The sequence below is a fragment of the Eleutherodactylus coqui genome, chromosome 6 (genome assembly GCF_035609145.1).
Source record: "Eleutherodactylus coqui strain aEleCoq1 chromosome 6, aEleCoq1.hap1, whole genome shotgun sequence".
In the NCBI taxonomy this organism is placed as follows: Eukaryota; Metazoa; Chordata; class Amphibia; order Anura; family Eleutherodactylidae; genus Eleutherodactylus; species Eleutherodactylus coqui.
In genome coordinates this window covers 1,983,715-2,010,536 of record NC_089842.1, presented here as the reverse complement: position 1 = coordinate 2,010,536, position 26,822 = coordinate 1,983,715, and the positions used below count along the sequence as shown (strand labels likewise).

Here is a 26,822-nt window from a genome sequence, read left to right as displayed (position 1 = left end):
TTTATTAAGTAAAACCAGAAATAGAAACATTTTGCATTTTTCTCATCTGTATTGTAATCCATCATCCATACAGCGGCGCCGCGGCTTGTGGGCCGGCTATACCCAGGGGTTACGGGCCGGCTATACCCAGGGGTTACGGGCCGGCTATACCCAGGGGTTACGGGCCGGCTATACCCAGGGGTTACGGGCCGGCTATACCCAGGGGTTACGGGCCGGCTTTACCCAGGGGTTACGGGCCGGCTTTACCCAGGGGTTACGGGCCGGCTTTACCCAGGGGTTACGGGCCGGCTTTACCCAGGGGTTACGGGCCGGCTTTACCCAGGGGTTACGGGCCGGCTTTACCCAGGGGTTACGGGCCGGCTATACCCAGGGGTTACGGGCCGGCTATACCCAGGGGTTACAAGCCGGCTCGCAGGTCAGGACGCTCACAGGCTGGCTCAGGGGGGCATTCAAGCCCCGCTTCCAGGAAGGAATGCTCTGTGGGCGTGAAGGAGGGACGCGGTAGCCTGCAGCAGCGACGGAGGCCACCGCGAGGAGCGGCCGCCGGCGGTAGGCGAGTGTAGAGTTTGTTTTACATGCAGTCCAACATCTTCCCCATTGAAATCCCCCGAAGGCATTAATGTGAATCAGCTCATTTCAGCGGGGAGACGTGATCTGACATACGTGATCTGGCTTAAGAGCTCCGCTGGGAACGGATGAAACTCGTAAGCCAAGGCACCGCTGTACAGGACTACGGGGCGGCCATCTTGCCTGAGCTACCCTTCACAGCATTTAGAGATTGGCTCACAGAACAGCTGTAAAGCATTTCACAACATGGACAGGAAGCGGATCCATTCACTTGTATGGGAAACTGTCCAAGGCATGACCTGTGCAGGGAGGGGAGGGGGTGAGCTGTGACTATTGTGAATGGTGGCTCCTGTGTTATCTATATATAGGTGTCTCCTCTCAGTATAATCCTGTCTGTACAGGGAGGGGAGGAGGTGAGCTGTGACTATTGTGAATGGTGGTCCTGTGTTATCCATATATAGCTGTCTCCTCTCAGTGTAATCCTGCCTGTACAGAGAGGGGGAGGAGGTGAGCTGTGACTATTGTGAATGGTGGTCCTGTGCTATCTATATATAGGTGTCACCTCTCAGTGTAATCCTGTCTGTACAGGGAGGGGAGGAGGTGAGCTGTGATTATTGTGAATGGTGGATCCTGTCATATCTATATATAGATGTCACCTCTCAGTGTAATCCTTTCTGTGCAGGGAGGGGAGGAGGTGAGCTGTGACTATTGTGAATGGTGGCTCCTGTGTTATCTATATATAGTGGTCTCCTCTCAGTGTAATCCTGCCTGTGCGGGGAGGGGAGGAGGTGAGCTGTGACTTCAGACTAACAGTCTCTGGGATCAGTGTGCAGGACTTCAGAATTTTTTTAAAACAAATTGTAGCGGAAAATTAACACAAAAAAGTCAACAAACAACCTGTTAAGAGCCGTGCTTTAGAGAATGGGTGACATTCCCCTTAAGTAGATGCGTCATCCCCTTGAAGAGAGCGATGCTGCGGCAGCAGACTGCATTAAGTGCCTGAGGTTAGATAAACGCTCCGGCAGCCAAGTATTACATAAGGATTTCTAGGAAGTCCCGCTCCGCCTGCAGCACTCAGTTTGAGGGTTATTTTTGGAGTTGGCAGCCGAGGCTCCGCCCACTTTATCACAAAACTTTAATGACCAAATTACGAAGGAAAGCTCAAAAGCATCCAAGAGAAAACATAATAAATGTTACCGACTACGGAGGGCGGTCAGAGAGAACCCTGCAGAGGGACAGCCCAAGGAATCAGGGAGGAGACCCCCCCCCCCTCAGAGAATCAGCGAGACCTCCCCTCAGAGAATCAGCGAGGAGACCCCCCCTCAGAGAATCAGCGAGACCTCCCCTCAGAGAATCAGCGAGGAGACCCCCCCACACAGAATCAGCGAGACCTCCCCTCAGAGAATCAGCGAGGAGACCCCCCCACACAGAATCAGCGAGGAGACCCCCCCCCCTCAGAGAATCAGCGAGGAGACCTCCCCTCCCCCAAACAATCAGCGAGGAGACCCCCCCCCCCCCACAGAATCAGCGAGGAGACCCCCCCTCAGAGAATCAGCGAGACCTCCCCTCAGAGAATCAGCGAGGAGACCCCCCCCCCACAGAATCACAGAATCAGCGAGACCGCCCCCCCCCCACACACACAGAATCAGCGAGGAGACACCCCCCCTAAGAGAATCAGCTAGGAGATTCCCCCCCCCCTCAGAGAATCAGCGAGGAGACCCCCCCCCACAGAATCAGCGAGGAGATCCCCCCCACAGAATCAGCGAGGAGATCCCCCCCCCACAGAATCAGCGAGGAGATACCCCCCCCCTCAGAGAATCAACGAGAAGACCCTCCCCCACAGAATCAGCGAGGAGACCCCCCATCCTCAGAGAATCAGCGAGGAGACCCCCCCCCCCCTCAGAGAATCAGCGGAGACCCCCCCCCCCCTCAGAGAATCAGCGGAGACACCCCCCCCCGCCCCACTAAATCAGCGAGGAGGACCCCCCCACACAGAATCAGCGAGGAGACCCCCCATCCTCAGAGAATCAGCGAGGAGACACCCCCCCCTCAGAGAATCAGCGAGGAGACACCCCCCCCCCCTCAGAGAATCAGCGAGGAGACACCCCCCCCCCAGAGAATCAGCGAGGAGACACCCCCCCTCAGACAATCAGCGAGGAGACACCCCCCCTCAGACAATCAGCGAGGAGACACCCCCCTCCCCAAAAGAATCAGCGAGGAGACCCCCCCCTTCCAGAGAATCAGCGAGGAGACCCCCTTCCCCAAGAATCAGCGAGGGGACCCCCCTCCCCCAAGAATCAGCGAGGGGACCCCCCTCCCCCAAAGAATCAGCGAGGAGACCCCCCCCCCCCCCCCCCCACCACCACCACAGAATGGTCCCTAATGACCAGTCTGATCCTATGGGTGGGCGACAGCCCACTGTGGCAGAAGCCCTGTACGCACTCTTGGGCGCCCCCATCAGGTCCCGGAGGTCGGCTTATGTTTACTTGGATTATTCAGTAATTGAAGTGTAACTTTGCGCTTTCCAAAAACTTTAGTCAGGAGCGCGAGGGTGCTGCGGACGGTCACAGCAGTTGGACTCCTATCCGGCATCGATGCGTTACGTCTAAGTTAGCGGTTTCTATCTCTGTACCGAGGTGTTGTCTCCACAGTGCGCTGAGAACACAAGACCCCCGTCCTCCGAAGCCCATGGGGGCCACTGTGCGGACTGGGGGTCTACGAGTCTCGCAGCGTCAGACAGCAGGCCCGTTGGATCACGGGGGTTACATATCCTCGCACGGCGTTTATCATTATCACAGCTGCTCAGCCCGTCCCAGAGCGCCACCCGATGGTGATAGCCAGGACCGTACACCACAAAGAGGGCATGAAACTTCCCGCCCGTCCTGTTCTTACTGTGCAGGAAGCGCGCAGCACTGAGAACACATCCGGCTCCTAGTATTAGTACAGAGAAAGTCCCCGACTGCCCCCCCACACATGCCGACAGAGGGCCCCCCCCACCGCCAGGAACCCTTCACTAGACCCTCCCTATCAGATGTTCAGCACCAACATGTGCAGTAGAGCCGCGGACCAGACATTGTGCCCAAGTGCCGGCCGCTACCGGCGAGCTCCGTGTAAGAGCAGCCCGAGGCCGGCTGTACAGCAGCAGAAAAGCATGTGTGCCCAAGTGCGGCATTTTGGGGTAATGAACGAGGCCTTTGCCCACACATTGGCTCTCTTCTGCCCGCAGGGCAGCTTCATCAGCGAACGCACGCACCGCTTGAAACAGCGAATTCGTTCCAGATGTGTTGTTTTTCTAGTGCAGGGACGCCGTGTTTCCCGCATTTGCGCGCCGCCGCGGACTTATATGGCGGCTTTTGGTGCACAAATACACAGAAAAGAACGTTTTCTCTTTTTTTTCTGAAATGTGAACAAACCAACAACATCCAATCTGTTCTCTGCGTGTGCAAATCCGCCCGTGTGAGACCGACAGGGACGTCTGCGAGTGCCGTGCCACAAGACCATTAGCCCAGTCAACAAGCCTGGCAGCATCTGTCCGCAGCGCTAAGTGCCCTATGACACGGGCGGCGGCGGCTGGCGGTCGTGTATTACTGCCAACTGCAGTCAGCACCTCCAAGTGTTTTCATGGCCAAGATGAGAAAGGCCCGGCCCGCTGCTCCGGCAGCCATAGAGGAATCCTGGCGGAAGGCCGTGTGGTGAGCGGTCACACAATGTACAACACATGGGCGCCCGCTCTGTGCGGTGGGCACCGGGGCTGCAGCGCTGCACGGACAGCCGCCAGGATAGGGGAGCATTCAGTTTCTCTTCATTTTAACCCTGTAGAATTGTTTAGTGTCCGGAGAGCCCCTCTAACAGCAGCTTGCATCGTGGTCCAGGCGGGGGCAAACACCCAACATGGCAACCCTGCGGCTTGTAAACTGCCAGCATGGCCACACGCCTCCGTCTTCAAGTGTACAGCGCTGCGGAATATGTCGGCGCTACTTACACTGTTACAGTCTTGTGCGGTGTGGATAGAATGCTTCCAGAAGTACAAGGGTTAATTGTTTATTTCTGTCAACTAACAAATTGTAAAGTGACTAAAGAAAAGAGAAATCCCGTCCGTATCCGATGCGCCGCCCGCCCCCTTCATCAGGACCTCTCCGTACATCAGCTGTGTGATGATCCCATGTGGGATGAAACAGTCATTAACTGATACAGCTGTGTAGGAGGCTTAAAATGAGTGAGGAACAACCCAGCTCTGCTACAAAGGTGAGGTTGTGGAAGACAGTTTGGGGTCACAGGTCATACACCATGGCAAGACAGAGCACAGCAAGAAGGCACAAGGGAGCTGTACGGCATGGTGTCTCCCTGGGCATTTCACAGCAGACTGCGGGCGACAAACAGGCAACATTGTGTAACCCTTCTATTCCTGAAGCATTCTTACTGTGCAGCGTTTCCCCCACCTGCCTGAGACTTTTGCACAGTCCTGAACTCGCGAAGTGTAATTGTATTTCCTAATATAAGCCGAAGAGAACCAGAAGGGAAAAAGCAACAGCAAGAGCTGAGAACACGTGGTGCCATGCGAGCGCAGCCTCTGCTGCCAGCACTCACGTGTCTACAAACAGTGACACAGCAATCTCTCCACCGCCGGGGACTACTGATGAGAGCGGAGCGCACAAAGGTTTACACGCTGGAGAGAACACCACCAGGACGCCGGGCGCCGCCACCGCAACGTTCCACAACGTCCACGCCGAGCGCCGCCACCGCAACGTTCAAGGACGTGCACACCAAGCGCCGCCACCGCAACATTCCACAACGTGCACACCGAGCGCCGCCACCGCACCGTTCAAGGACGTGCGCACCGAGCGCCGCCACCGCAACATTCAAGGACGTGCACACCGAGCGCCGCCACCGCAACATTCCACAACATCCACGCCGAGCGCCGCCACCGCAACATTCCACAACGTGCACACCGAGCGCCGCCACCGCAACATTCCACAACATCCACGCCGAGCACCGCCACCGCAACGTTCCACGACGTCCACGCCGAGTGCCGCCACAGCAACGTTCCCCGACGTGCGCACCGAGCACCGCCAGCGCAACGTTCCACAACGTCCACGCCGAGTGCCGCCACAGCAACGTTCCCCGACGTGCGCACCGAGCGCCGCCACCGCAACGTTCCCCGACGTACACACCGAGCGCCGCCACCGCAACATTCCACGATGTCCACGCCGAGCACCGCCACCGCAACGTTCCCCGACGTGCACACCGAGCGCCGCCACCGCAACGTTCCACGACGTGCACACCGAGCGCCGCCACCACAACATGCCATGACATCCACACCGAGCACTGCCACCGCAACATTCCAGGACTGCTAGAATTCTGTAGCTCGGCTGTAGCAGGGAATCCCAACAGTCACGTGCCTGCCAGTTATAGTTATGCTTCCACTTCCAGTCTTGAGTAAATAGCACTCATTGAGCGCTGTGTACTAAAGAAAGGAGGAGACAGACCCAGTTAGTAAAAATAAGCCCTCCTGCCTTCTCTTCCAGGTTATTTTTACTATCGACTGGCTTTAAAGCCCAGGTCCAAGCGCTGTAAATTTACAGTGCTTAGTCCTTAATGGGTTAAAGAGGTTGATTCATGATTAAAGCAGTAGTGTGAGCTCAGCTACATCCGTACATTGTGAAGCATTTCATTCTGGCCAGCTGCATCCTATGACCACCAGTCCAGAGAGTGATCTATGTAGTCAGATTGTCAGACCCCCCCCCCCCCCCCCCCATCCAGCCGCTCTGAGTCCCCCCATGTGGAGGATGCATCTACCCGGCCGCTCTCAGACCCCCGTGTGGAGGACGCATCTACCCAGCCGCTCTCAGGCCCCCCTGTGTGGAGGACGCATCTACCCAGCCGCTCTCAGGCCCGCCTATGTGGAGGACACATCTACCCAGCCGCTCTCAGGCCCCCCTGTGTGGAGGATGCATCTACCCAGCTGCTCTCAGAGCCCCCACCCCCCGAAATAAGCACCAGTGCAGCGATATACCGCAGTATCGGGAGGCCATTCCGTGATTAGTCGCAATTATAAGACTCCCACTGCCTATGCAGGAGCGCCGGAGTATCTCTAGCAGTTGACAGGGAAAACCCATCACAACCAGGAGGCAGGGCGAGCAGTGGGAAGCTACATCATAGGCATCTGGCGAGACACCCCATCACGCGGGCATCCGGCGAGCCACCGGCGAAAGCCCCATCACATGGGTATACGGCGAGCCATTGGGGGAAGCCCCATCACACAGGCAATCACCAAGCCGCCAGGGAAGCCCTGTCATGCAGGTATCCAGCGAGCCACCAGGGAAGCCTCGTCACACAAGTGCCGGCGAGTTGCCCTGTCACGTGGGCATCCGGCAAGCCACAGCGGAAGCACCATCACACAAGTATCCGGCGAGCCGTCCCCGTCACGCGGGCATCCGCCAAACCACCGCTGAAGCACCATCACACACAAAAATCCGGCGAGCTGCCGGAGAAGCCCCATCACACAAGTATAAGGTGAGCCGCCCCGTAACCCGGGCATCCGCCAAACCGCCGGAGAAGCCCCGTCACGTGGCCATCCGGCAAGCCGCTGGGAAAGCACCTTCACACAGGTATACGTCGAGCCGCCGCGTCCCACGGGCATCCGGCGAGCCACCAGGGAAGCCCCGTCAGGCGGGCATCCAGGGAGCCGCCAGGGAAGCCCCGTCACACGGGCATCCAGCGAGCCGCCAGGGAAGCCCCATCAAACAAGTATCTGGTGAGCCACCGTTAAAGCCCTGTTACACAGGTATACAGCGAGCCGCCACATCACACGGGTAATCAGCGAGCCACCAGGGAAGCCCCATCACACCAGTGTCCGGTAACCTGCCAAGAAGCCCCATCACACAAGTATTCGGCAAGCCACCCCGTCAAATGGGCATCCGGTGAGCCACCGGGGAAGCCCCATCATGCGGGCATCCGGCGAGCCGCTGTGGAAGCCCCATCAAACAAGTATCCGGCGAGCTGCCCCCGTCACGTGGGCATCTGGCGAGCAACCGGGAAAGCACCATCACACCAGTGTCCGGCGAGCTGCCGGGAAGCCCCATCACACAGAACCGCCCCGTCATGCGGGCATCCAGCGAGCAACCGGGGAAGCCACATCACGTGGGCATCTGGCGAGCCGCCAGGGAAGCCCCGTCACACAGGCATCCGGCGAGCCGCCCCGTCATGTGGGCATCTGGTGGGTCACCAGAAAACCTCCATCACACAAGAATCCAGCGAGCCGCCGGGGAAGACCTGTCACGCGGGCATCCGGCGAGCTGCCACGTCACATAAGTATCCGGGGAACTGCCGGGAAACCCCATCACACAAGTGTCCAGCGAGCGGCCGGGAAGCTCTATAACACGGGCATCCACCAAGCCGCCCCGTAACGCATGCATCCGACAAGTTACTGGGGAAGCCTCATCGCACAGGCATCCAGCAAGCCGCCGGGGAAGCCCCATCATGCTGGCATCCGGCGAGCCACCGGGGAAGCCCCATCACACAAGTAACCGACAAGCCGCCAGGGCAGCCCCAATGCGCGGGTATCCAGCCAGCTGCTGCCGGAGGGACAAGCCCCATCACGCGGGTATCCAGCGAGCTGCCGTGAGTGACCCCACCGCACGGGTATCCAGTGAGGAGCTGCTCCTGCCGCCGCCGGGGGAAGCCCCATAGCGCGGGTTTCCGGCGAGCTGCTCCTGCTGCTGCTGCCGCCGCCGGGGAAGGCCCCATCGCGCGGGTTTCCGGCGAGCTGCTCCTGCTGCTGCCGCCACCGCCGGGGAAGGCCCCATCGCGCGGGTTTCCGGCGAGCTCCTGCTGCCGCCACCGCCGGGGGAAAGCCCCATCGCGCGGGTTTCCGGCGAGCTGCTGCTCCTGCTGCCGCCGGGGAAAGCCCCATCGCGCGGGTTTCCGGCGAGCTGCTGCTCCTGCTGCCGCCGGGGAAAGCCCCGTCGCGCGGGTTTCCGGTGAGCTGCTCCTGCTGCCGCCGGGGAAGGCCCCGTCGCGCGGGTTTCCGGCGAGCTGCTCCTGCTGCCGCCGGGGAAGGCCCCGTCGCGCGGGTTTCCGGCGAGCTGCTCCTGCTGCCGCCGGGGAAGGCCCCGTCGCGCGGGTTTCCGGCGAGCTGCTCCTGCTGCCGCCGGGGAAGGCCCCGTCGCGCGGGTTTCCGGCGAGCTGCTCCTGCTGCCGCCGGGGAAGGCCCCGTCGCGCGGGTTTCCGGCGAGCTGCTCCTGCTGCCGCCGGGGAAGGCCCCGTCGCGCGGGTTTCCGGCGAGCTGCTCCTGCTGCCGCCGGGGAAGGCCCCGTCGCGCGGGTTTCCGGCGAGCTGCTCCTGCTGCCGCCGGGGAAGGCCCCGTCGCGCGGGTTTCCGGCGAGCTGCTCCTGCTGCCGCCGGGGAAGGCCCCGTCGCGCGGGTTTCCGGCGAGCTGCTCCTGCTGCCGCCGGGGAAGGCCCCGTCGCGCGGGTTTCCGGCGAGCTGCTCCTGCTGCCGCCGGGGAAGGCCCCGTCGCGCGGGTTTCCGGCGAGCTGCTCCTGCTGCCGCCGGGGAAGGCCCCGTCGCGCGGGTTTCCGGCGAGCTGCTCCTGCTGCCGCCGGGGAAGGCCCCGTCGCGCGGGTTTCCCGCGAGCTGCTCCTGCTGCTGCCGCCACCGCCGGGGAAGGCCCCATCGCGCGGGTTTCCGGCGAGCTGCTCCTGCTGCTGCCGCCACCGCCGGGGAAGGCCCCATCGCGCGGGTTTCCGGCGAGCTCCTGCTGCCGCCACCGCCGGGGAAAGCCCCATCGCGCGGGTTTCCGGCGAGCTGCTGCTCCTGCTGCCGCCGGGGAAAGCCCCATCGCGCGGGTTTCCGGCGAGCTGCTGCTCCTGCTGCCGCCGGGGAAAGCCCCGTCGCGCGGGTTTCCGGTGAGCTGCTCCTGCTGCCGCCGGGGAAGGCCCCGTCGCGCGGGTTTCCGGCGAGCTGCTCCTGCTGCCGCCGGGGAAGGCCCCGTCGCGCGGGTTTCCGGCGAGCTGCTCCTGCTGCCGCCGGGGAAGGCCCCGTCGCGCGGGTTTCCGGCGAGCTGCTCCTGCTGCCGCCGGGGAAGGCCCCGTCGCGCGGGTTTCCGGCGAGCTGCTCCTGCTGCCGCCGGGGAAGGCCCCGTCGCGCGGGTTTCCGGCGAGCTGCTGCCGCCACCGCCGGGGAAGGCCCCATCGCGCGGGTTTCCGGCGAGCTCCTGCTGCCGCCACCGCCGGGGGAAAGCCCCATCGCGCGGGTTTCCGGCGAGCTGCTGCTCCTGCTGCCGCCGGGGAAAGCCCCATCGCGCGGGTTTCCGGCGAGCTGCTGCTCCTGCTGCCGCCGGGGAAAGCCCCGTCGCGCGGGTTTCCGGTGAGCTGCTCCTGCTGCCGCCGGGGAAGGCCCCGTCGCGAGGGTTTCCGGCGAGCTGCTCCTGCTGCCGCCGGGGAAGGCCCCGTCGCGCGGGTTTCCGGCGAGCTGCTCCTGCTGCCGCCGGGGAAGGCCCCGTCGCGCGGGTTTCCGGCGAGCTGCTCCTGCTGCCGCCGGGGAAGGCCCCGTCGCGCGGGTTTCCGGCGAGCTGCTCCTGCTGCCGCCAGGGAAGGCCCCGTCGCGCGGGTTTCCGGCGAGCTGCTCCTGCTGCCGCCGGGGAAGGCCCCGTCGCGCGGGTTTCCGGCGAGCTGCTCCTGCTGCCGCCGGGGAAGGCCCCGTCGCGCGGGTTTCCGGCGAGCTGCTCCTGCTGCCGCCGGGGAAGGCCCCGTCGCGCGGGTTTCCGGCGAGCTGCTGCCGCCACCGCCGGGGAAGGCCCCATCGCGCGGGTTTCCGGCGAGCTCCTGCTGCCGCCACCGCCGGGGGAAAGCCCCATCGCGCGGGTTTCCGGCGAGCTGCTGCTCCTGCTGCCGCCGGGGAAAGCCCCATCGCGCGGGTTTCCGGCGAGCTGCTGCTCCTGCTGCCGCCGGGGAAAGCCCCGTCGCGCGGGTTTCCGGTGAGCTGCTCCTGCTGCCGCCGGGGAAGGCCCCGTCGCGAGGGTTTCCGGCGAGCTGCTCCTGCTGCCGCCGGGGAAGGCCCCGTCGCGCGGGTTTCCGGCGAGCTGCTCCTGCTGCCGCCGGGGAAGGCCCCGTCGCGCGGGTTTCCGGCGAGCTGCTCCTGCTGCCGCCGGGGAAGGCCCCGTCGCGCGGGTTTCCGGCGAGCTGCTCCTGCTGCCGCCAGGGAAGGCCCCGTCGCGCGGGTTTCCGGCGAGCTGCTCCTGCTGCCGCCGGGGAAGGCCCCGTCGCGCGGGTTTCCGGCGAGCTGCTCCTGCTGCCGCCGGGGAAGGCCCCGTCGCGCGGGTTTCCGGCGAGCTGCTCCTGCTGCCGCCGGGGAAGGCCCCGTCGCGCGGGTTTCCGGCGAGCTGCTCCTGCTGCCGCCGGGGAAGGCCCCGTCGCGCGGGTTTCCGGCGAGCTGCTCCTGCTGCCGCCGGGGAAGGCCCCGTCGCGCGGGTTTCCGGCGAGCTGCTCCTGCTGCCGCCGGGGAAGGCCCCGTCGCGCGGGTTTCCGGCGAGCTGCTCCTGCTGCCGCCGGGGAAGGCCCCGTCGCGCGGGTTTCCGGCGAGCTGCTCCTGCTGCCGCCGGGGAAGGCCCCGTCGCGCGGGTTTCCCGCGAGCTGCTCCTGCTGCTGCCGCCACCGCCGGGGAAGGCCCCATCGCGCGGGTTTCCGGCGAGCTGCTCCTGCTGCTGCCGCCACCGCCGGGGAAGGCCCCATCGCGCGGGTTTCCGGCGAGCTCCTGCTGCCGCCACCGCCGGGGAAAGCCCCATCGCGCGGGTTTCCGGCGAGCTGCTGCTCCTGCTGCCGCCGGGGAAAGCCCCATCGCGCGGGTTTCCGGCGAGCTGCTGCTCCTGCTGCCGCCGGGGAAAGCCCCATCGCGCGGGTTTCCGGCGAGCTGCTGCTCCTGCTGCCGCCGGGGGAAAGCCCCATCGCGCGGGTTTCCGGCGAGCTGCTGCTGCCGCCGCCGGGGAAGGCCCCGTCGCGCGGGTTTCCCGCGAGCTGCTCCTGCTGCCGCCGCCGGGGAAAGCCCCGTCGCGCGGGTTTCCCGCGAGCTGCTGCTCCTGCTGCTGCCGCCGCCGGGGAAAGCCCCGTCGCGCGGGTTTCCCGCGAGCTGCTGCTGCCGCCGCCAGGGAAAGCCCCGTCGCGCGGGTTTCCCGCGAGCTGCTGCTGCTGCCGCCGCCGGGGAAAGCCCCGTCGCGCGGGTTTCCGGCGAGGTGCTGCTGCCAGGGAAAGCCCCGTCGCGCGGGTTTCCGGCGAGCAGCTGCTGCTGCCGCCGCCGGGGTATGCCCCATCGCGCGGGTTTCCGGCGAGCTGCTACCGCCGCCGGGGAATGCCCCATCGCGCAGGTTTCCGGCGAGCTGCTCCTGCTGCCGCCGCCGGGGGATGCCCCATCGCGCGGGTTTCCGAGGAGGAGCTGCTGCTGCTGCTGCTGCCGCCGCCGGGGGATGCCCCATCGCGCGGGTTTCCGGCGAGCTGCTGCTGCTCCTGCTGCCGCCGCCGAGGAAAGCCCCATAGCGCGGGTTTCCGGCGAGCTGCTGCTCCTGCTGCCGCCGCCGCCGCCGGGGAAAGCCCCGTCGCGCGGGTTTCCGGCGAGCTGCTGCTGCTCCTGCTGCCGCCGCCGGGGAAAGCCCCATCGCGCGGGTTTCCGGCGAGCTGCTGCTGCTGCTGCCGCCGCCGCCGGGGGATGCCCCATCGCGCGGGTTTCCGGCGAGCTGCTGCTGCCGCCGCCGGGGGATGCCCCATCGCGCGGGTTTCCGGCGAGCTGCTGCTGCCGCCGCCGGGGGATGCCCCATCGCGCGGGTTTCCGGCGAGCTGCTGCTGCCGCCGCCGGGGATGCCCCATCGCGCGGGTTTCCGGCGAGCTGCTGCTGCTGCTGCCGCCGCCGGGGGATGCCCCATCGCGCGGGTTTCCGGCGAGCTGCTGCTGCCGCCGCCGCCGGGGGATGCCCCATCGCGCGGGTTTCCGGCGAGCTGCTGCTGCCGCCGCCGCCGCCGGGGGATGCCCCATCACGCGGGTTTCCGGCGAGCTGCTGCTGCCGCCGGGGGATGCCCCATCGCGCGGGTTTCCGGCGAGCTGCTGCCGCCGCCGGGGGATGCCCCATCGCGCGGGTTTCCGGCGAGCTGCTGCTGCCGCCGCCGCCGGGGGATGCCCCATCGCGCGGGTTTCTGGCGAGCTGCTGCTGCCGCCGCCGGGGGATGCCCCATCGCGCGGGTTTCCGGCGAGGAGCTGCTGCTGCTGCCGCCGCCGCCGGGGGATGCCCCATCGCGCGGGTTTCCGGCGAGGAGCTGCTGCCGCCGGGGGATGCCCCATCGCGCGGGTTTCCGGCGAGCTGCTGCTGCCGCCGCCGGGGGATGCCCCATCGCGCGGGTTTCCGGCGAGGAGCTGCTGCTGCTGCCGCCGCCGGGGGATGCCCCATCGCGCGGGTTTCCGAGGAGGAGCTGCTGCCGCCGCCGGGGGATGCCCCATCGCGCGGGTTTCCGGCGAGCTGCTGCTGCCGCCGGGGGATGCCCCATCGCGCGGGTTTCCGGCGAGGAGGAGGAGCTGCAGCTGCTGCCGCCGCCGGGGGATGCCCCATCGCGCGGGTTTCCGGCGAGGAGGAGGAGCTGCTGCCGGGGGATGCCCCATCGCGCGGGTTTCCGGCGAGCTGCTGCCGCCGGGGAATGCCCCATCGCGCGGGTTTCCGGCGAGCTGCTGCCGCCGGGGGATGCCCCATCGCGCGGGTTTCCGGCGAGCTGCTGCTGCCGCCGCCGGGGGATGCCCCATCGCGCGGGTTTCCGGCGAGCTGCTGCTGCTGCCGCCGCCGGGGGATGCCCCATCGCGCGGGTTTCCGGCGAGCTGCTGCTGCCGCCGCCGGGGGATGCCCCATCGCGCGGGTTTCCGGCGAGCTGCTGCTGCTGCCGCCGCCGGGGGATGCCCCATCGCGCGGGTTTCCGGCGAGCTGCTGCTGCCGCCGCCGCCGGGGGATGCCCCATCGCGCGGGTTTCCGGCGAGCTGCTGCTGCCGCCGCCGCCGGGGGATGCCCCATCGCGCGGGTTTCCGGCGAGCTGCTGCTGCCGCCGGGGGATGCCCCATCGCGCGGGTTTCCGGCGAGCTGCTGCCGCCGCCGGGGGATGCCCCATCGCGCGGGTTTCCGGCGAGCTGCTGCTGCCGCCGCCGCCGGGGGATGCCCCATCGCGCGGGTTTCTGGCGAGCTGCTGCTGCTGCCGCCGCCGCCGGGGGATGCCCCATCGCGCGGGTTTCCGGCGAGGAGCTGCTGCTGCCGCCGCCGCCGGGGGATGCCCCATCGCGCGGGTTTCCGGCGAGGAGCTGCTGCCGCCGGGGGATGCCCCATCGCGCGGGTTTCCGGCGAGCTGCTGCTGCCGCCGCCGGGGGATGCCCCATCGCGCGGGTTTCCGGCGAGGAGCTGCTGCTGCTGCCGCCGCCGCCGGGGGATGCCCCATCGCGCGGGTTTCCGGCGAGCAGCAGCTACTGCTGCTGCCGCCGCCGGGGGATGCCCCATCGCGCGGGTTTCCGAGGAGGAGCTGCTGCCGCCGCCGGGGGATGCCCCATCGCGCGGGTTTCCGGCGAGCTGCTGCTGCCGCCGCCGGGGGATGCCCCATCGCGCGGGTTTCCGGCGAGGAGGAGGAGCTGCAGCTGCTGCCGCCGCCGGGGGATGCCCCATCGCGCGGGTTTCCGGCGAGGAGGAGCTGCTGCCGGGGGATGCCCCATCGCGCGGGTTTCCGGCGAGCTGCTGCCGCCGGGGAATGCCCCATCGCGCGGGTTTCCGGCGAGCTGCTGCCGCCGGGGGATGCCCCATCGCGCGGGTTTCCGGCGAGCTGCTGCTGCCGGGGCATGCCCCATCGCGCGGGTTTCCGGCGAGCAGCTGCCGCCGCCGGGGAATGCCCCATCGCGCGGGTTTCCGGCGAGCAGCTGCTGCTGCTGCTGCTGCCGCCGGGGAATGCCCCATCGCGCGGGTTTCCGGCGAGCAGCTGCTGCCGCCGGGGAATGCCCCATCGCGCGGGTTTCCGGCGAGCAGCTGCTGCTGCTGCTGCTGCTGCCGCCGGGGAATGCCCCATCGCGCGGGTTTCCGGCGAGGAGGAGCAGCAGCAGCAGCCGGGGAATGCCCCATCGCGCGGGTTTCCGGCGAGCAGCCGCCGCCGGGGAATGCCCCATCGCGCGGGTTTCCGGCGAGCAGCAGCTGCTGCCGCCGCCGGGGAATGCCCCATCGCGCGGGTTTCCGGCGAGCAGCTGCCGCCGGGGAATGCCCCATCGCGCGGGTTTCCGGCGAGCAGCTGCTGCCGCCGGGGAATGCCCCATCGTGCGGGTTTCCGGCGAGCAGCAGCTGCTGCCGCCGCCGGGGAATGCCCCATCGCGCGGGTTTCCGGCGAGCAGCAGCTGCCGCCGGCGGGGAATGCCCCATCGCGCGGGTTTCCGGCGAGCAGCTGCTGCCGCCGCCGGGGGATGCCCCATCGCGCGGGTTTCCGGCGAGCAGCTGCTGCCGCCGCCGCCGGGGGATGCCCCATCGCGCGGGTTTCCGGCGAGCAGCTGCTGCCGCCGGGGGATGCCCCATCGCGCGGGTTTCCGGCGAGCAGCTGCTGCCGCCGCCGCCGGGGGATGCCCCATCGCGCGGGTTTCCGGCGAGCAGCAGCTGCTGCCGCCGCCGGGGAATGCCCCATCGCGCGGGTTTCCGGCGAGCAGCTGCCGCCGGGGAATGCCCCATCGCGCGGGTTTCCGGCGAGCAGCTGCTGCCGCCGGGGAATGCCCCATCGCGCGGGTTTCCGGCGAGCAGCTGCTGCTGCCGCCGCCGCCGGGGAATGCCCCATCGCGCGGGTTTCCGGCGAGCAGCAGCTGCCGCCGGCGGGGAATGCCCCATCGCGCGGGTTTCCGGCGAGCAGCTGCTGCCGCCGCCGGGGGATGCCCCATCGCGCGGGTTTCCGGCGAGCAGCTGCTGCCGCCGCCGCCGGGGGATGCCCCATCGCGCGGGTTTCCGGCGAGCAGCTGCTGCTGCCGCCGGGGGATGCCCCATCGCGCGGGTTTCCGGCGAGCAGCTGCTGCCGCCGGGGGATGCCCCATCGCGCGGGTTTCCGGCGAGCAGCTGCTGCTGCCGCCGCCGGGGGATGCCCCATCGCGCGGGTTTCCGGCGAGCAGCAGCAGCTGCTGCTGCCGCCGGGGGATGCCCCATCGCGCAGGTTTCCGGCGAGCAGCAGCTGCTGCTGCTGCTGCTGCTGCTGCTGCTGCTGCTGCTGCTGCTGCTGCTGCTGCCGCCGGGGGATGCCCCATCGCGCGGGTTTCCGGCGAGCAGCTGCTGCCGCCGCCGCCGGGGGATGCCCCATCGCGCGGGTTTCCGGCGAGCAGCTGCTGCCGCCGCCGCCGGGGGATGCCCCATCGCGCGGGTTTCCGGCGAGCAGCTGCTGCCGCCGGGGGAAGCCCCATCGCGCGGGTTTCCGGCGAGCTGCTGCCGCCGCCGGAAGCCCCATCGCGCGGGTTTCCGGCGAGCTGCCGCCGCTGCCGGGGGAAGCCCCACTGCGCGGGTTTCCGGCGAGCTGCTCCTGCCGCCGCTGCCGGGGGAAGCCCCACCGCGCGGGTTTCCGGCGAGCTGCTCCTGCCGCCGCCTCCGGGGAAAGCCCCACCGCGCCGGTTTCCGGCGAGCTGCTCCTGCCACCGCCGCCGGGGGAAGCCCCACCGCGCGGGTTTCCGGCGAGCTGCTCCTGCCACCGCCGCCGGGGGAAGCCCCACCGCGCGGGTTTCCGGCGAGCTGCTCCTGCCGCCGCTGCCGGGGGAAGCCCCACCGCGCGGGTTTCCGGCGAGCTGCTCCTGCCGCCGCTGCCGGGGGAAGCCCCACCGCGCGGGTTTCCGGCGAGCTGCTCCTGCCGCCGCTGCCGGGGGAAGCCCCACCGCGCGGGTTTCCGGCGAGCTGCTCCTGCCGCCGCTGCCGGGGGAAGCCCCACCGCGCGGGTATTTGGCGAGCTGCTCCTGCCGCCGCTGCCGGGAGAAGACCCACTGTGCGGGTTTCCAGCGAGCGGCTCCTGCCGCCGCTGCCGGGGAAAGCCCCATCGCACGGGTTTCCGGCGAGCTCCATCACACAGGTATACTGCCAGCCGCTGAGGATCCCTCTCATGCAGGCATCCGGGGAACCACCTCCCCACTTCCCCCTTGTCATGAGGGAATCCGGCAAGCCACCAGAAAAGCTCCACCACACAAGTATACGGCGAGCCGCCGCCAGAGAAGCCGCACACAGGTATATGGCATGCCATCCCGTCACAGAGGCATCCGGCGAGCCGCCGGGGAAGTCCCGTCATGCAGGTATACAGTGAGCCAGCAGGGAAGCCTCTCAAGCAGGCATCCAGCGACCACCGGCATACGGCGCACTGCCTGGGGAACCCGCCGTCACGCAGGCATACGGCGCGCTGCCTGGGGAACCCGCCGTCACGCAGGCATACGGCGCGCTGCCTGGGGAACCCGCCGTCACGCAGGCATACGGCGCGCTGCCTGGGGAACCCGCCGTCACGCAGGCATACGGCGAGCTGCCTGGGGTACCCGCCGTCACACAGGCATACGGCGAGCTGCCTGGGGAACCCGCCGTCACACAGGCATACGGCGAGCCACCCAGTCACACATACAGACATCACAGCGGATAAAAAAGAGACTCTGCAGGGTTAGAGGAGTTAGAGGACATCATTTTTAAGTCACTGATCTACCACTGGATGCTGTTATATAGGACTTAGACCTGAGCGAGTGCGTTGTGAGGAAGCTCCACCCCCATGTGAGAAGACTCCACCCTCTCTTTTGCTAAGAAACCAGATGTATCATGGGATGTGTAGAAATTGTGGAAGCCCAGACAGGAAGAAGGAACTGAGATGGCAACATCTAGACATTGTTCTTACATACTTGTTGTGGCGCCCCCTGCTGTTCTTTTCATTCCCTCTTAGAATGGCAAATCATTGAATAATGGGGGTTTCAGATCTGAGGGGTGTAGGGCGGCCCACGGGACTGATATTGCGTTATTACTAGGTTGTAAGCCTGCATGGCGCACTACACGTACCATGTGGCCTGACGCCCTTGTACGCTTTAACAATAGTCTAACGTTGACTTGCAGGAAATCTGCTTCCAATAGGTGGCGCTGCAGAGGGATTGTTCCATCTCCCTTACTTGCATGAATGGCCCTTTTAAGTCTCCTCACCCCCCTTCTAGGCGTCTCCCTAAGGAGAAGAGACAGATTTCATGAATGTTACAATAAAGTAGAGGATTGCGTCCGCCATTCGTGTTTTCTCGGATTACGCGGTGGACATTGGTTTAGGTTGGCAGATATATTTTACTTTCGTAATCTTTTTAAATTACTAGTTCTTAGTATTATTTATGGCACGGGTGTTTCTGGTGGCGCCACTCACTAATATATAGGGAAAGGGATTGTGCCAACACTGGACAACGGCTGACGATTAGATGAAGGCTGGACTGGTGTTGGCGGCATTAGCACTGGGGATGACATGAGGTCATGGCCAGGAGAAGTGAAGACAGTGGGGAAGGACCGTGCGCCAATGTTGTTGGTCAGTACGCACCGCCAGCTGTGTATATGGACATTTATGAGGTGTTACTTATTGGAGTCTCCCCACAGGGGTGCAGCTGTCTCACAACCAGCTACAAACTGCCAGACCGAGTACTGCTGTATCCATAGCAACTGTGGGGGATGTAGTCCGCCCATAATCCCTCATTCAGTGCACAAGGATATATAGGACCTGTGATGACATCACAGTCATGTGATCAGGGGGCGGACCTAACAGCCAGTAACTGATTACATGATAGTGACATCACAGGTGCTGTCAGGCTCTGCATGTAACGGACTCACAGACAACTGGTCGTTAGCACTTTGACGTCCTGGTGAGCATCCCCCCTATAGTGACAGCAGACCCCAGCGCTGCCAGTGACTGAGACCCTGCAGCTCTACATACTAAATGGGCACTATGTAGCCAGTCATAGAGGAGACAAAAGAGGTTAGAACGGCTTCTGTCTTCTCCTCCCAGCCCTTGGAAGAAGGAGGTATAATCCTGCGCCCTATCTGTAATACGGACCAGAGACGTATAGTCCCAGTGCTTCGTCCTTAGTGGGTTAAATAATCCTGGTCTGTCCTAATTGCTCCCAGTGCGATCAGCTGTGCGCTGAGGTAGTAGTCCACGTTGACGGGACGGACAGAAGCGGCGTCTGCAGAGTCGGCTTCCACACAATGCCCCAATCTTGTGATACTGACAGCGAGGTGAGTCATACTGATCTGCTGCGCGGCTCCTACTTTCCAGGAAGTGGTGCGCAGTGGACCAGCCGTGTTAGAACAACAGAAAGTACCACGGTGGGTAGGAAGACTAAACGAGAGCGAAAGAGCCAAGAGGTGGAGGATGGAGAGAGAAACGAGGCAGAAGACAGAAGGGGATGAAGAGGAGCAGAGCCGTGCCAAGGAGGACACAAATGTAAAAAGCTACAGCAACCAAATTATACAACCCAACTCCGGAGAAGAAGGGGACGATTCGGTAGTCTCCATGTAAAACACAGAACACATCGGGGGGGGGGTAGGACGACATCTCAGCTGGAGGGTCAATTCTCTACGGACTCACATGACTGTATAACAAGAGCCTGTTAGAGAGGCCGGGTGTCTCAGAGGCAAAGATGGTCGGAGGTTCACCAATCTGTGAGAAGCCGCAGCTAATGTTATGGGACAATTTCAGAAAAATGTTCCTCAACATAAGATTGTGAAGACTTAGATTATCCACCATCTACAGGACACGATATCACCAAAAGAGCAGAGACTCCGGAGAAACTCATGTGCACAAGGCCGACGGTGAGTACCGGATGCTGGAGATCTACGGGCCCTCAGGCGTCACTGCATTATAAACAGGCATGATTCTGTAATGTAACCCCTGCATGGGAAGAAATCGCTGTCTGTGAACCCAGATCTCCATGTAATCCACGGATGTAAGTTACAGCTGCATCATGCAAAGAAGAAAGATCAACGCAATCCAGAAACACCGGCGTCTTCTCGGGGCCAAAGCTCATTTACAATGGACTGAGGCAAAAAGCAAACCGTTCTGTGGTCAGATGAACCGAAATGTGAAATTATTTTTGGAAACCACAGATGCGGAGAGTAAGGAACCATCCAGCTTGTTATCAGCAAACAGTTCTGCCCCTCTAGGGGTATGGGGTGGCATTACTGTCTATAGCATGGCTAGCGCACACGTCAATGGCTACAGAGAAGAAGAGTCCAGGTGCTGCACCGGCTGCCTGCAGTCCAGACCTTCCACCACATACTGCATCCATCAACAGCTTCACAAGAGAAGATTCAGGAGTGAACCGGCCGCCTGCAGTCCAGACCTTCCACCATATACTGCATCCATCAACAGCTTCACAAGAGAAGATTCAGGAGTGAACCGGCCGCCTGCAGTCTAGACCTTCCACCATATACTACATCCACCACAACAGCTTCACAGAAGAGTAGTCCGGGGTGAACCGGCCACCTGCAGTCCGGACCTTCCACCACATACTGCATCCATCAACAGCTTCACAAGAGAAGATTCAGGAGTGAACCGGCCGCCTGCAGTCTAGACCTTCCACCATATACTACATCCACCACAACAGCTTCACAGGAGAAGAGTCCGGGGTGAACCGGCCACCTGCAGTCCAGACCTTCCACCATATACTACATCCATCATAACAGCTTCACAGGAGAAGGGTCAGGGGTGAACCGGCCGCCTGCAGTCCAGACCTTCCACCATATACTACATCCATCACAACAGCTTCACAGGAGAAGGGTCAGGGGTGAACCGGCCACCTGCAGTCCAGTCCTTCCACCATATACTACATCCAACACAACAGCATGGCTTCACAGGAGAAGAGTCCGGGGAGAACCGGCCACCTGCAGTCCAGACATTCCACCACATACTGCATCCATCACAACAGCTTCACAGGATAAGGGTCCGGGGTGAACCGGCCACCTGCGGTCCAGACCTTCCACCATATACTACATCCATCACAACGGCATGGCTTCACAGGAGAAGAGTCCGGGGTGAACCGGCCGCCTGCAGTCCAGACCTTCCACCACATACTACATCCATCACAACAGCTTCACAGGAGAAGAGTCCGGGGTGAACCAGCCAACTGCAGTCCAGATCTTCCACCATATACTACATCCATCACAACAGCTTCACAGAAGAAGAGTCCGGGGGGGGGAACCGGCCGCCTGCAGTCCAGACCTTCCACCATATACTACATCCATCACAACAGCTTCACAGAAGAAGAGTCCGGGGTGAACCGGCTGCCTGCAGTCCAGACCTTCCACTATATACTACATCCATCACAACAGCTTCACAGGAGAAGAGTCCAGGGTGAACCAGCCGCCTGCAGTCCGGACCTTCCACCATATACTACATCCATCCCAACAGCTTCACAGGAGAAGAGTCTGGGGTGAACCGTCTGCCTGCAGTCCAGACCTTCCACCATATACTACATCCATCACAACAGCTTCACAGGAGAAGGGTCAGGGGTGAACCGGCCGCCTGCAGTCCAGACCTTCCACCATATACTACATCCATCACAACAGCTTCACAGGAGAAGGGTCAGGGGTGAACCGGCCACCTGCAGTCCAGTCCTTCCACCATATACTACATCCAACACAACAGCTTCACAGGATAAGGGTCCGGGGTGAACCGGCCACCTGCAGTCCAGTCCTTCCACCATATACTACATCCAACACAACAGCTTCACAGGATAAGGGTCCGGGGTGAACCGGCCACCTGCAGTCCAGTCCTTCCACCATATACTACATCCAACACAACAGCATGGCTTCACAGGAGAAGAGTCCGGGGTGAACCGACCGCCTGCAGTCCAGACCTTCCACCATATACTACATCCATCACAACAGCATCACAGGAGAAGGGTCAGGGGTGAACCGGCCGCCTGCAGTCCAGACCTTCCACCATATACTACATCCATCACAACAGCTTCACAGGAGAAGAGTCCGGGGTGAACCAGCTGCCTGCAGTCCGGACCTTCCACCATATACTACATCCATCACAACAGCATGGCTTCACAGGAGTCCGGGGTGGGCCATCTGCCTGCAGTCCAGACCTTCCACCACATACTACATCCATCACAACAGCTTCACAGGAGAAGGGTCAGGGGTGAACCGGCCGCCTGCAGTCCAGACCTTCCACCATATACTACATCCATCACAACAGCTTCACAGGAGAAGGGTCAGGGGTGAACCGGCCGCCTGCAGTCCAGTCCTTCCACCATATACTACATCCAACACAACAGCTTCGCAGGATAAGGGTCCGGGGTGAACCGGCCACCTGCAGTCCAGTCCTTCCACCATATACTACATCCAACACAACAGCATGGCTTCACAGGAGAAGAGTCCGGGGTGAACCGGCCACCTGCAGTCCAGACCTTCCACCACATACTACATCCATCACAACAGCATGGCTTCACAGGAGAAGAGTCCGGGGTGAACCGGCCACCTGCAGTCCAGACCTTCCACCATATACTACATCCATCTCAACAGCTTCACAGGAGAAGGGTCAGGGGTGAACCGGCCACCTGCAGTCCAGACCTTCCACCATATACTACATCCATCACAACAGCTTCACAGGAGAAGGGTCAGGGGTGAACCGGCCACCTGCAGTCCAGACCTTCCACCATATACTACATCCATCACAACAGCATCACAGGAGAAGGGTCAGGGGTGAACCGGCCGCCTGCAGTCCAGACCTTCCACCATATACTACATCCATCACAACAGCTTCACAGGAGAAGAGTCCGGGGTGAACCGGTCACCTGCAGTCCAGACCTTCCACCATATACTACATCCATCTCAACAGCTTCACAGGAGAAGAGTCCAGGGTGAACCAGCTGCCTGCAGTCCAGACCTTCCACCATATACTACATTCATCACAACAGCATGGCTTCACAGGAGTCCGGGGTGGGCCATCTGCCTGCAGTCCAGACCTTCCACCACATACTACATCCATCACAACAGCTTCACAGGAGAAGGGTCAGGGGTGAACCGGCCGCCTGCAGTCCAGACCTTCCACCATATACTACATCCATCACAACAGCTTCACAGGAGAAGGGTCAGGGGTGAACCGGCCGCCTGCAGTCCAGACCTTCCACCATATACTACATCCATCACAACAACATGGCTTCACAGGAGAAGAGTCCGGGGTGAACCGGCCGCCTGCAGTCCGGACCTTCCACCATATACTACATCCATCACAACAGCTTCACAGGAGAAGGGTCCGGGGTGAACCGGCCGCCTGCAGTCCAGACCTTCCACCATATACTACATCCATCACAACAGCTTCACAGGAGAAGGGTCAGGAGTGAACCGACCGCCTGCAGTCCAGACCTTCCACCATATACTACATCCAACACAACAGCTTCACAGGATAAGGGTCCGGGGTGAACCGGCCGCCTGCAGTCCAGACCTTCCACTATATACTACATCCATCACAACAGCATGGCTTCACAGGAGAAGGGTCCGGGGTGAACCGGCCACCTGCAGTCCAGACCTTCCACCATATACTACATCCATCACAACAGCATGGCTTCACAGGAGGAGTCCGGGGTGGGTCATCTGCCTGCAGTCCGGACCTTCCACCAACAGGAAACATTGGGTGCATCACATGAAAAGAAAACTCCGGCAGAGACGACCGAGGACTGATGAGACGCCAGAATCCTCCATCACACTATAAAGGGACAACATCCCCCTCCATAACTCCTCACCAGAGGAGGGGATGCCACGCAACGGCAAACTCGGCCCCGACACAACTGCTGTGAGAGGTGTTGCTGCCGGCAATTCAGAATTGAGCTTTTATTGTGGAACGATGTGCACCCTCCAGATGAAAGGTTGTTACCCCCCGAATGGTTCGGGCAGCGGCCCAGGGGCGACTCAGCCTTCCATCCTTTCGAGGTCGGTAAAATGAGCCCCCAGCTTGGTGGAGGGTAATAAGTTACCTGAAGGCGCTGTGGACTAGGTTGACGCTATACAAATAAGATTTTTTTTTTAATTCCCATCCACGCGGCTCGGACGGCAAATGCTGCGGATTGTGTGTGCACCCCCACCTCGTGTGAACGCAGAGCCCAAGGTAAGCAGGAAACGTATAGTAAGGAGGATGGGGCAGCGAGACAGCAGAGAGAGAGCAGGCAAGAGCAAGCGGAGAAGGAGCACACCCCCCAACGACTGCAGCGAGGGAGAGGGCTTTCCTAGAAAGCGCAGGGACAGGAGAGTGTGCGTGCAGCCTAGAGTGAGAAGGGAGAGGGCACCCCCTAGGGACAGCCATTAGAGAGCACAGGGAAAGTGAGCGCACCCCCTAAAGACAGCAGGGGAGGGAGAGCGCTCCTTTACAAGGGAGGAGGGGAGGCGGAGGACTCTCTCACGCACCTTCTAGAGACGGATCAGGAAGGCTATCTTCTCTCCTTAAGGAGAGCACCAAGAAGGTGAATGAGGAGACATAAGGCCATGCAAGCTCCTCTGGGAAATATGTAAATAAGGGAGCTGGAGCAATCCCTCTGCAGCGCCACCTATTGGAAGGCAGCATTCCTGCAAGTTAATGTCCAACTCTTTATAACAATGATTGGAAATTGAATCTGCAGACACACATTTTGGGGGTTTCGTCCCTCATCGGGGTGCAGTAGTTTCTGGCTTGGCTGGTAAGAGGCAACCGGTGAGGAAGGTAGCATCTCTCCTTAGGGAAAGCACAAGGTGCTACCTTCTAGAGAGCGCATGGGAAAGAGCTCTCTCACACGCCCCCTACAGACAGCAGGGGAGGGAGAGCGATGTGCACACACTAAGGAGAGGAGCACAGGCTCGAGCTCGCGGCCGCCGGGTCAGAGGCCCGCGGGGAAGGGTCGAGCTCACGGCCCCCGGTTCAGCGCCCCGCGGGGAAGCGTCGAGCTCGCGGCCGCCGGGTCAGAGGCCCGCGGGGAAGGGTCGAGCTCGCGGCCCCCGGGTCAGAGGCCCGCGGGGAAGGGTCGAGCTCGCGGCCCCCGGGTCAGAGGCCCGCGGGGAAGGGTCGAGCTCGCGGCCCCCGGGTCAGAGGCCCGCGGGGAAGGGTCGAGCTCGCGGCCCCCGGGTCAGAGGCCCGCGGGGAAGGGTCGAGCTCGCGGCCCCCGGGTCAGAGGCCCGCGGGGAAGGGTCGAGCTCGCGGCCCCCGGGTCAGAGGCCCGCGGGGAAGGGTCGAGCTTGCGGCCCCCGGGTCAGAGGCCCGCGGGGAAGGGTCGAGCTCGCGGCCCCCGGGTCAGAGGCCCGCGGGGAAGGGTCGAGCTCGCGGCCCCCGGGTCAGAGGCCCGCGGGGAAGGGTCGAGCTCGCGGCCCCCGGGTCAGAGGCCCGCGGGGAAGGGTCGAGCTCGCGGCCCCCGGGTCAGAGGCCTGCGCTCACCTCCTTTGATAACAGAGGTGAGAAAGAGTTCACGACCCCCAAAGACAGCGCAGAGGAGGAAGAGGCGGCATGTACCTACTAGAGAGAGCAGGGGAGGTAGGAAGCTCACCGCCCGACAGAGGACAAGTGTCTCCTGAAGGAGCGAGGGGGCCACACGGAGATGCATCAGGTCCCCGGGATGGTGGGACGCAGCGGCACGTTTAGGGAAAGTTACAATAGCAGCAAGTGCGGAATAATGGAGGCGGCGGGCAGAGCGGGCAGCGGGCGCATTAACATACATAAGCAGAGGAGTCTGAAGCCCCCGCGCCCGAGACCCCCCCAGTCAGACTCAGACAGCAGCTGCTCTTCTGCCGCCAAAACAAAGCCCCCCTGACGGCGTCCGGAGCACAATAAGCGGCGCCCAGCCCACATACACCACTCCTCCCGTGTTTACATGTCAGGACGACAGCAACAACACGTATGTGCGCAGCCACGTGACGCCCCCCTCACCCCCTCGGAGCAGCCGGTCGGCGGACACACCCCCCCAACCAGAGATCAACAAAGACGCATCCGTGGGTGACAGCCGCCCTCCGCACACTTCCTCAAAGTGCGACACACTGCGCCCGCCAACCCCACATGTGCCCCGCCAGCCGCACCCCCCACACCTGCAGGCGTGACCACAACATACATGTAGGCATCCCTCAGGACATACGTGTGGCAGCAGACACACCCCCTGGCAGGCCGTGGCCCCCGCGCTCTGCAGCACATGCCAATGACCAGCACCACAGCCTGGCATCATGCTGCCCCCCTGCCCACCCCCCACACCGTGCCCTCCTGGTACCAGGGGACCCCAGCCCCTCCCTGCTCCTCGGAGCCCCCCGCTCCCATCCCTGCAGCCCCGGGGGTCCCGCAGACAGGTGGGAAGGCTCCTGCGCACAATGCCGCCGCGGCCCCCCGGCTCACCTCTCCGCTGCTGCCGCCGGACACATCCCGGAACCGCCTCAGGTTACTCCCGATGGCCACAGAGACTTGCAGCGCCGCGTCAAATCCCGGTCCGAGCCCGGCGCAGGTGGCGGGGCCCCCGGGGGCCAAGGAGGCTCCGTGCGCGGCGGCCGCCCTGCATCCGCCTGCATCCCCCCGCAGCACGGCCGCCAGCCTGTGCCGGGCCCCCAGCCTGCGGCCGGTCCCGGGCCGAGCGGGGAAGCGCCACCGACAGCTGTGCGCCATTTTGTGTCCTGGGATCTTCTTATCACCGCGGGCTGGAGAGCAGCAGCACTGAGCGGGGCCGGGGGAGGAGCCAGCCGCCCGGGAACCTGCATGCCAGCGGAGGGCGGGGCGAGGGAGCCATGCAGAGGCCGGGGCGGCGACGGCGACGGGGCTGACGGGGGGACTGGGGGGCGACAGCAGGCTGAGGGGAGACGGGGGGTGACAGCGGGCTGAAGGGAGCCGGGCGGACGAGAGGGTGACAGCGGGCTGAGGGAAGACGGGCGGACGAGGGGGTGACAGCGGGCTGAGGGGAGACTGAGGGGGTGAAAGCGGGCTGAGGGGAGACGGGGGGTGACAGCGGGCTGAGGGGAGCCGGGCGGCCGAGGGGGTGACAGCGGGCTGAGGGGAGCCGGGCGGACGAGGGGGTGACAGCGGGCTGAGGGGAGACTGAGGGGGTGACAGCGGGCTGAGGGGAGACGGGGGGGGGGGGGGGGGGGGGGTGACAGCGGGCTGAGGGGGTGACAGCGGGCTGAGGGGAGACGGGCGGACGAGGGGGTGACAGCGGGCTGAGGGGAGACGGGCGGACGAGGGGGTGACAGCGGGCTGAGGGGAGACGGGCGGACGAGGGGGTGACAGCGGGCTGAGGGGAGACGGGCGGACG

The 26,822-nt window shown here is 63.9% G+C and overlaps 1 protein-coding gene across 1 annotated transcript in view; it reads right to left on the bottom strand.

Moving 5' to 3' along the window:
- The window catches only part of KMT2A (lysine methyltransferase 2A), a 131,227-nt gene extending 105,032 nt beyond the window's left edge, over positions 1–26,195 (bottom strand). Inside the window, exon 1 of the mRNA XM_066606047.1 lies at positions 25,919–26,195. Coding sequence (XP_066462144.1) covers positions 25,919–26,182 — 264 coding nt within the window. The 5' untranslated portion in view covers positions 26,183–26,195. The remainder of the gene's footprint in view (positions 1–25,918) is intronic.
- Between the last annotated feature and the right edge of the window lie 627 nt (positions 26,196–26,822).